At 56.8% G+C, this 8,641-nt stretch overlaps 1 protein-coding gene and 1 long non-coding RNA gene across 2 annotated transcripts; both read left to right on the plus strand.

Annotated features, from left to right (window-relative positions):
- The first annotated feature begins 926 nt into the window (after positions 1 to 926).
- Positions 927 to 3,471, plus strand: LOC131905808 (zinc finger and SCAN domain-containing protein 2). Its single transcript, XM_059256619.1, has one exon. It carries the CDS (start codon positions 2,632 to 2,634, stop codon positions 3,241 to 3,243), a length of 612 nt encoding a protein of 203 aa, XP_059112602.1. The 5' UTR covers positions 927 to 2,631; the 3' UTR covers positions 3,244 to 3,471.
- A 161-nt stretch (positions 3,472 to 3,632) lies between these two features.
- LOC131905809 (uncharacterized) lies at positions 3,633 to 5,749 on the plus strand. The gene is made up of 2 exons (XR_009378045.1): positions 3,633 to 3,766; positions 5,055 to 5,749. It is a non-coding gene; the product is annotated as an uncharacterized LOC131905809 (long non-coding RNA).
- The last annotated feature ends 2,892 nt before the right edge of the window (positions 5,750 to 8,641 follow it).

Raw genomic sequence — 8,641 nt, forward strand, 5'->3', positions numbered from 1 at the left:
CCAGAGATCCACTTGTCTCTAGTGCTGGGATTAAAGGCGTGCACCATGCCTGACTTCTCTGGGGGTTAGAAGCCGCGCTTTGGGGAGACGGCTCTAGCTTGATCACAATAGACTCAGCAGAGACTTTTCAGCACTGCCCACCCCCACACCCACCGGGCATCTCTCCCTTCTCGCCCCTTGGGAATGTCTTGCTGCTCCCAGAGACTCAGCCTGCTTCTCAGGAGCTGGGGCAGGTCAGGCGCCTGGCTAGGCTGCTTCTGCCTAGGGACGACGAAGATCAAGATCGCGCTCCTCCGGAAGGGGGGCTGGCTGGGGGGCGGGTGTTGGGCCACTAGGGTGACCCCTCCTCTCGGCAAAGCTGGCCCCAGAATCTGGACTCTCTTCTTCCCCGGGCAGGAGCAGCGTTGTGGCCTCCGTTTCCCCCTCACCCCGCCAGCCAGGTTGTTGGCGAGTTAGACCTCCCAGCCTCACGGGGCTGCTGTGCGGCTGCGGCGACGCTGGCGACTGCGGCGCTGCAGCAGAGACGAGGGCTCCAGAGGCGGCGCCACGTGAGTCTCTGGCTAGGGCCCCAGACTGGGAGGGAGATTACCGTATTTATCGAGGCCAGTGCGGGACCCTTGGGGGCGGGTCACTGCGGGCCTGCTACCGTATTTGCCCGGAGCCATGCAGCCCTTTCTGGGAGTGGCAGTGCCAAGACTTAATTTCTTGTTTACTCGGGGTCTCGCGGTCCCGAGGGGGGCGCTGCGGGCACGGGGGTGGGTGGATTGCATGCGTTCCTCCAGGAGCTGGGGCTGGCAGCCCGGCAGGGTGGGCTGCGGCAGCTGGGTGGTAGCCTGTGTCTCTTCCTAGGGGTGGGGTTGGTACACAGCTTATCACGTTTCTCCAGGGTCGCTCGGACCCCTGGAATTAGCAGGGCTGTGAGAGGGAGTCGTGCCGGGTGGGGTGAGCTCTTGAGATTAATGCAGCGGTTTGACTGCGGGAGGCTTTTCGGCTGTGTGGGGGCGGGGAAGAAGGGGCGCAGCGCTGCGGGAGACTTAACTGTGTTTTCCTTGGGCTGCCCAGACAGAGGAAAAAGCTGCTGCAGACTGCAGAAGGGGAGCAGGTTGGGCTGTGAGTGTGGCACCTGATGGAGGAACTTGGGGGAGGGAGGCACAACCATGGCCCTGGACCCTCTGGGCCTGGTCAGAGGTCTAGTAGAGAAAGAGAGGAGGGTTGCCCAGCGACCAGGCTCATGCTGGCCAAGGAGACTCTAATGGTCTGTCTTTGCAAATGCCAGCGCAGCTATCTGGGGAGGGATTGTGGGTGGAGGCATGACAATGGGTCCTAGTCCCTTTCTCCAGGGTGAGTGCCAGTTCCACCCAGGCTTGGAGGTAGGGGAAGACAGAGGGTGTCTCTGAGACCCCACCCTGCAGGTAGATTGACTGAGGCTAGAAGTGTGAAGACCTTCAGGGAGGTTTGAGGGAAACCCTGAACAAGCTTCTTGGATGGAGGGGGTGAGTGAAGTGGGTCCCTGTGCCCTACATGGCATGGGAGTGGAGGCAAGACACCCTGCGCTATAGGAGCAGTGGCCCTTTGAGAAAGGATGGGTTTGTGGTGGCTGAGGTGTTGGTAGGTGTGCATGCGTGTGCGTGTGTGTGTTCGTGCCTGCGTGCATGCCTGCGTATGTGTGTGAAGGGGTGTTTTGCTGCTGAGCAGCTCATATATCCAAATGTTTGTAACAGTGAGTCAGGAGACTTAGGGCCTAGGCCTGGCTCACCTTGCTGCGTGACCTTGGACAAGTATGTTGGTTTCACACAGCTTCCATGATTCCATTTACAAACCTGGGCTCGGCAGGGCTGCTCTGCCCCTTATTCAAGGATGTTGTGAGGGCGGTGGGAAACTATTTCAGACTGATAGTGAGTGGCCTGGGAAGACAATCTTTAAAGCAGGCCTGCAGGGAGCCCAGTGCTGGGGATGTTTGCTGAGTGAGTGTGGTTGGTGCTCAGCCCTTGGACCAGACCTGCTCCTTGGGAGCTCTTGCTTTGGTTCAGTGACCTGCAACTTTTCAAGTGTAGGATTCATCTCGTTAGACAGAGGGACTACCTTTAATGTTTAACCCGGGGAGGTCACTTTCAGGTTTATGGGGGTTTATTTTGCTTCCTGCTTTAAGCCACTGGCGACCTTCCTTCCTGCAGGTTTCAGGTCGCCTTCTGTCCTTGGGTATCTGAATGGAGAAGCTGCTCCTGAGAATTGCACGGCAGTATTTAGCCCATGCATTGTGTGTTGCAGGCACAGGGCTTGGTGTGTCTTTTAACAGAAGGTAGCTCTCTGTTCTTGAGGTGCTGGGTTGGAGTTAGAGGTAACATGACCACCCTACCCCAAGGTGATGATGAAGGGCACAGGGTTGGGCAGCAGACTGCAAGGGGATGCTGGAGAGGCCAGGGAAGTCTTCTAGGAGGTAATGGGTCTTGGGAAAAGCCCAGGACGACGGGCTGTGAGGAAACGAAACCAAGCTGTAGATGGGCAAACGCTGGGGGTTGTTGGAAGTGAGTGATTCAAAAGGCTGGAGAATGGCTGATCCGTGGGGTCTTCCTTGATCCCTCTCTCCGCTTCTGCTTCTCTAGGGGCTGGTGACTGCATCTGGAAGTGCCCATGACAGAGCTGGTGTCCTCCAGGGAAGGGTCTCCTACGGGGGACGGGGAGGAGGGTCTGGGGGACGACCAAGGCCTGGTTATCCACCACCCGGCAGAGGAACAGCCCCACCGCTGCCCACTGTGCGGCCAGACCTTCTCCCAGCAGCCCAGCCTGGTGCGGCACCAGAAGGCGCACGTAGGGGCGGGTCGCACCGCCGCCTTCGTGTGTCCCGAGTGCGGCAAGGCCTTCAGCGTCAAACACAACCTGGAGGTGCACCAGCGCACACACACCGGCGAGCGGCCCTTCCCTTGCCCCGAGTGCGGCCGCTGCTTCAGCCTCAAGCAGAACCTGCTCACGCACCAGCGCATCCACAGCGGCGAGAAGCCGCACCAGTGCACGCAGTGCGGCCGCTGCTTCCGCGAGCCGCGCTTCCTGCTCAACCACCAGCGCACACACGCGCGCATGCCCACGCCACACCCGCGTCGTCCCGGTGTCTTCGGGGAGCGGCGACCCTACTTCTGCCCACGCTGCGGCAAGAGCTTCGCGCGTGAGGGCTCGCTGAAGACCCACCAGCGCAGCCATGGCCACGGGCCTGAGGGCCAGGCAGCCCATTTAGGACGCGTGCTATGACCCGTGGGAGGCCTGCCACCATCAGCTGCCTCCGATCCAGGAGCCACATCCAGGGGTGCTGAGTTGCCCCCTCTCTGGATGGGCTCATGGGAGAGGGGCAGGGCCAGCTTGGGGTGTTGGAAGGGCTTGAGCCACTCCCTTTCCTTCCTCCCCCTGGACCCTTTGGCTGGCTGCATGCATCTGCTATGGGTTCTGCGTTAGTTTGCCTCCTCAGTCTCCTGTGGCCTAGAGCAGGTGAGCCCCATAGCGTTGGCCAGAGTCCCCTGGGGCGTGGAGGTGGTGGGAGTGGGGGCGGGGGTGTACAGTGTTGGCTCTCTAGGTCAGAAGTGGGTGGGCGGGCCTGTGTTGGTCTCCATGACTGTTGCTTACCTGATCTTCATTCTCAGCACATCAGACTTGAAAGCGACTTGGAGAGGGCCACGCTTTCCACGGTCCCTGGGCCCAAGCTCAGTCCCCAAAGCCTGCACCCACTGTCTGGTGGCCTTGAGAAGCCATTTCACTCCATGTCTCAGTTTGCATATCTGTAAGTTGGGCACGAAGATGAGAGACTTTTCCTTTTCCCTGGGGTGTTGCGAGGCTTGGCTGTTCGCAGAGGGGGAAGTCATTTGTCCAGAGAATTTTGCTCAGTAGCTCTGGGTTGTGCTCTGCTCCACTCTTGGAAGGACCCCAGGCCCAGGCACTTGGAAGCCCGCACTCGTGCCTGGGACCAGGCGTCAGGGTGTCTGCACAGACATGTGGGCTACAGTAGGGAGGACGCCCCTGGGTCAGGAAAAGGACTGGCTTCACCTGAGGGGGGTCGAAGGCCTTGCACTACGTCCTAGAGACAGAGAATTGCTGTAGGAAGGGCAGGTGTGCAGAAGGGTGACTTCCAGAGGCAAGGGCTAGGATTTGTTCCACAAAGGACTTTGTGTTCAGTGGGGAGGGGACACTAGACATTGTAATGAGTGCAGTGAGCTCAGACCTGTCGTTTAGGATGAGAGCCGAGGCCCCGGGAGCACAGAGCAGCGGCCCCGGGGAGCACAGAGCAGCGGCCCCGGGGAGCACAGAGCAGAGGCCCCGGGGAGCACAGAGCAGAGGCCCCGGGGAGCACAGAACAGACGCCCGGGGAGCACAGAGCAGAGGCCCCGGGAGCACAGAGCAGAGGCCCCGGGAGCACAGAGCAGCGGCCCCGGGGAGCACAGAGCAGAGGCCCCGGGAGCACAGAGCAGAGGCCCCGGGGACTCAGATGGGAGAGACGAGGGTCATTCAGGGGAAGAGCTTGGAGGCCTCAGCCAAAGGGCTGAGCAAGGTCACCTGGTGAGAAGGAGAAGTAGTGCAGGGCGGTGGTGGCACACACCTTTGATCCCAGCACTCGGGAGGCAGAGCCAGGTGGATCTCTGTGAGTTCAAGGCCAGCCTGGGCTACAGAGTGAGTTCCAGGTCAGGCACCAAAACTACACAGAGAAACCCTGTCTCAAAAAAAAAAAAAAAAAAAAAAAAAAAAAGATAAGCAGGGCTTGCTTCCGGGACCCCTGTTTACAAGCTGTCACTCTGAGGCTCTGGCCTTTTCTGCCATTTGACAAACAAGGAAATTCCAAGGTTTTCCCAAGCCTGTTCCGAATCACAGTTAATAATTAGTGCTACAGTGGGTCAAGGATGGGCTTTGTTTTGGATTTTGGACCCGAAGATCTTTCACCTTTGTTACTGAGTTGTTGAAAAGGCAGTGAGGAGAACTTGGGCATGTGGGCAGGGCATCGGTGGGTTTGACAGGGTGTGTAGGCAGGGCCTTTGTTACTACAATGTACTGACCATGACCTCTCTTTCTGTGAACAGATACAAAGCGGACAGGACCTTGTGGCCCAGGACATGCAGGACATATCTGGGCATGGAGACTAAGAATGGAGTCCCATGGGGTCCTGGCATCCTGGCATGAGGATGTGTCTCCTCAGAAGACCTACCTCTGGAGGTGCCCTGTGTTGGTAGAGCTGGGAATTAGAGGCTGGGTCCATGCCTTTGGTGGGAGAGCTCCCCAGGTCTGACTTGAGTTACAGCTGGGCAAGCCTCCTTTTGGCTTCCTGCCCCGAGATCTCCACTCACATGTGGAGACAGACAGCACCCGTGTGGAGAGCTGGCTGGAATGTGTGGAGAGCTGGCTTCGCTCTTCCAGCCCTGCCCACCACTGGGTTGAAGGGCAGACAAAAAGCGACTGGTCTGCACTATCGCAGCAAGTTGATGGCAGTCCTGGCTGGAGAGGCAAAACTTCCCTCGAGACGTGAGCAGCACCTGAGTGCTTCTGCGCCCTCTCTGAACTAGAAAGGTTAAGACTTCGGGGACACGTGGCCCTTTAAATTCTGATGGAGGCTGTGGACCTTCTAGAAGTCACATACTCATGTAGCTCTCAAAATACCAAGCAGTTTCAGGAGCCTCGGGACTCCAGACTAAAGACCTCAGCCCTGGGGGTTTCATCTGCCATCCCTTTCTTACTCCATCCAAGTGTGTCTCTCTCCTCCTGGTCGCCTCTTGTTTGGGAATAAAGAATTCTGAGGCTGAGCCCCTTTTAGTTCATCCATCCCTTCTCCCCAATCTAACAATACACCTGATCTGTAGGACCCGGTCTCCCTCCCTCAGCATTGCCCAAGGATCCCTGGGCTTGGTTCCTTTCCCCCTTTTTGTGTCTGACAGGCTGTGGGATTTTACAATGAAGCCCCGTGCTTGGCCTTGACTCTGATTTCACTGTGGAGTCTCAAGGGGAGGCTGGACTGCTGAAGGGACAGTGGATCATTTTCTCTGTGTCTGCCCCAGGGAGAAGGAATCCTGTTTCCTTTAGCCCCACGCAACCAATCAGGCCTCTTGGTTGGCCAAGATTCTCACCTGGGAAGGTGTGGGTAGAAAGGTACCAGAACCCTGCATGGGCATGTGCCCATGGGTCTAGGCAGAGGAAGAAGTCAGTGGAGGAGTTGTGTGTGTCCCCTAAGCAAGCAGGTGTACAAGTAGGGGGTGTGGGTCTTGGGCTACTGTTGGTCAAGGACTCCTGTCTTCAAATGTGAGCAGGTCAGTCGGGAAGCTGTGGATATTTCTTTTTCCCTAGAATGAACCACTCATTAGGAAAGGGGAGGCCTCCCTTTTCTGCTAGGGCTTGGTAGGAACCTGTGGATTCCTAACCTGGGGTCTTACTGCCTGTATCCCCTATGCAGTTTGGGTTACAGGTTCTTACTGAACCCCTATGCCTTATTCTGGGGTCACTGAGTACTAAAGCAGTCTGAGAAGGGGGATCATTCCCCAGACCCTAGGAGCTCCCATGCAGCTCTTTTCCCTGGCTAGTCTAGAGGAGCCCTCGCCGTGTCCCTCAACTAACTGCCCAGCTCGTCTCTTCCCTGCTGTAGCTGTACCCTGACTTCCCCTGTACTGCCCCGAAATGTTCTTTTCCCCACCCCCAAAATTCTCCTTCTTCACCAGGGCTGAGCCTCCCAGCACCCCACCGCCATGCTCCCTCTGGACAGTACTCACGTTAACACACGGTGTCTCCCTTGAGTACTACGTACTGTGTAGTCTTGTGCACGCTGCTTCTGTGTCTGTGTATACGTATACGTGCTGTGTGTGTGTGCACATGTGCACCTCAAGTCCCCAACTAGACTGTGAGCTCCCTGAGGGCAAGGGGCTGTCATTTCTTCTTCAACCCCAAGTGGGTCTAGCACAGGGCTGGGCTCCTAACTCTCAGGAAAATGCTTGTCAACTGGCTGATGGAATAAATGTTGGAGGTTGGGGGTGGTGTGCGAGCTGTGCAAGGGGAGAGTGCACGGGAGTTAACTACAGATGCATTGGGTTGGGTTGTGGGCTGGCTCCTTGGATCAATAATGGATGCTTGAGGCCTCAGGCCCTTGCATTTTGGGGGTGGTAGAAGCAGAAGGGATAACCCCCCAACACACACTATGGCTACACAGGAGTGCACCTGAATGGATGTCCAGGTTGGGTATTCCTGGAAGTCCCTGACATCTGTTGGAGCCGACTCAAATAAATGTTCTCTACAACAGTTGGTATGTGGAGCAGTCTTTGGGGGACATAGCCAGGAGGGGGTAGTGGCTTCTACTCCAACCTGTATCTTAGCCCCCATCGCTTGTGGGGGAATTTCCTCCAAGGTAACATGGACTTGTGTTCAAAGCAGAGTAGTAACCATAGACTACAGGAAGCAGATCACCAGCTACAACAGTTAGCACAGACCTCCTTGTCCAGGTAGTGACTACTATTGGGGTCTGAGTCACCCTCAGCCCAAGGTGGAACAACACCTGCTCAGAAGCTTTGAGGTGATTCCCGCTGGCTCCCAAGCGCTGGGCCACCGAGAAGATTTGAGTCAGGAGATTGGACTCCAGGGTGGGCCATTGGGCCAGTCACATCTCTTCTGATTGTAGTCCTAACAGCCTGCTCACTGACTTCATAGAGCTGGGAGAACAAACAAGTCAGACAGAACTGATGCAAATTCAAAGCCTGTCCCTGTCCTAAGGTGGAGCCTGTCACAGACCTCATTTTCTCTAGTGCAAGTGTGTAGGGTCCAGACCCAACCATGGCTGAGGAGTACTCTAGATTCTGTCACTAGCCAAGGAGGGTCATGAGTGGGAAGTCACTCGGGGCCTGTGAAGCCTGGCTCTAGGGCGAGGGGATGGGGTAGAGTAGTCAGGGTTGTGTTCCGTTCACATTGCCCAAACTGAAGGTTACATCAGGGCCCACCCCTCTTACTCTGCCCCCAATCCCAGGCAGAAGCAGCGGCTTTGGCCCCGCCTCTCTTGGCCGAGTTTCACACTATGAGCTTCAGACAGGGTTGCAGGCCTGGCTCAGCCTGAGGTATGGCCTGGCGAGGACTTTAGGAACGGCTGGATTACAACCCTTCAGAGTCCTACCTGTCACTCACAGGGTGAGAATAGGGGAAGAAAACCTGTGTGTTTGCATCCATAGGTGTGTGTGTGTGTGTGTGTGTGTGTGTGTGTGTATGTGTGTGTGTGTTCCTGTGTGTTTGCACCCAGGTGTGTGTGTGTGTGTGTGTGTGTGTGTGTGTGTGTTCCTGTGTGTTTGCACCCAGGGGTGTGTGCTCTCTGGGCATTACTGTCTCCTGGGTGCTTGTTATGTGAAGCTATGGGTCCAACCCCAGACTCGGCTTGGAAGCTTCATTTTAAAAAGATGTCATCCACACTGGGGAACTGTGCACCCTCTGAGGAGGACCTTTTGGCTCAGGTATTCCATTGGCCCTCTTCCCTTGGGGTGGGGAGGAGGAGATGGAGATGGAGATGGCTTTTTTCCTCTTGGGAAAGCTTGCGGGATGTAGAGGCGAGAGAGGGTACCTTCAGGGGGTCTATCTGCCAGAACTGTTTGTTACCTCTTTCTGGTCCTGGGGACTGGCCATATCAGCAGGGCCCATCCTCACCTGGCTT

The sequence above is a fragment of the Peromyscus eremicus genome, chromosome 3 (genome assembly GCF_949786415.1).
Source record: "Peromyscus eremicus chromosome 3, PerEre_H2_v1, whole genome shotgun sequence".
NCBI lineage: Eukaryota > Metazoa > Chordata > Mammalia > Rodentia > Cricetidae > Peromyscus > Peromyscus eremicus.

Bases quoted from the DNA above. Each gene is read 5' to 3' on its own strand.
- LOC131905808 (XM_059256619.1), top strand. From the start codon at position 2,632: ATGACAGAGCTGGTGTCCTCCAGGGAAGGGTCTCCTACGGGGGACGGG.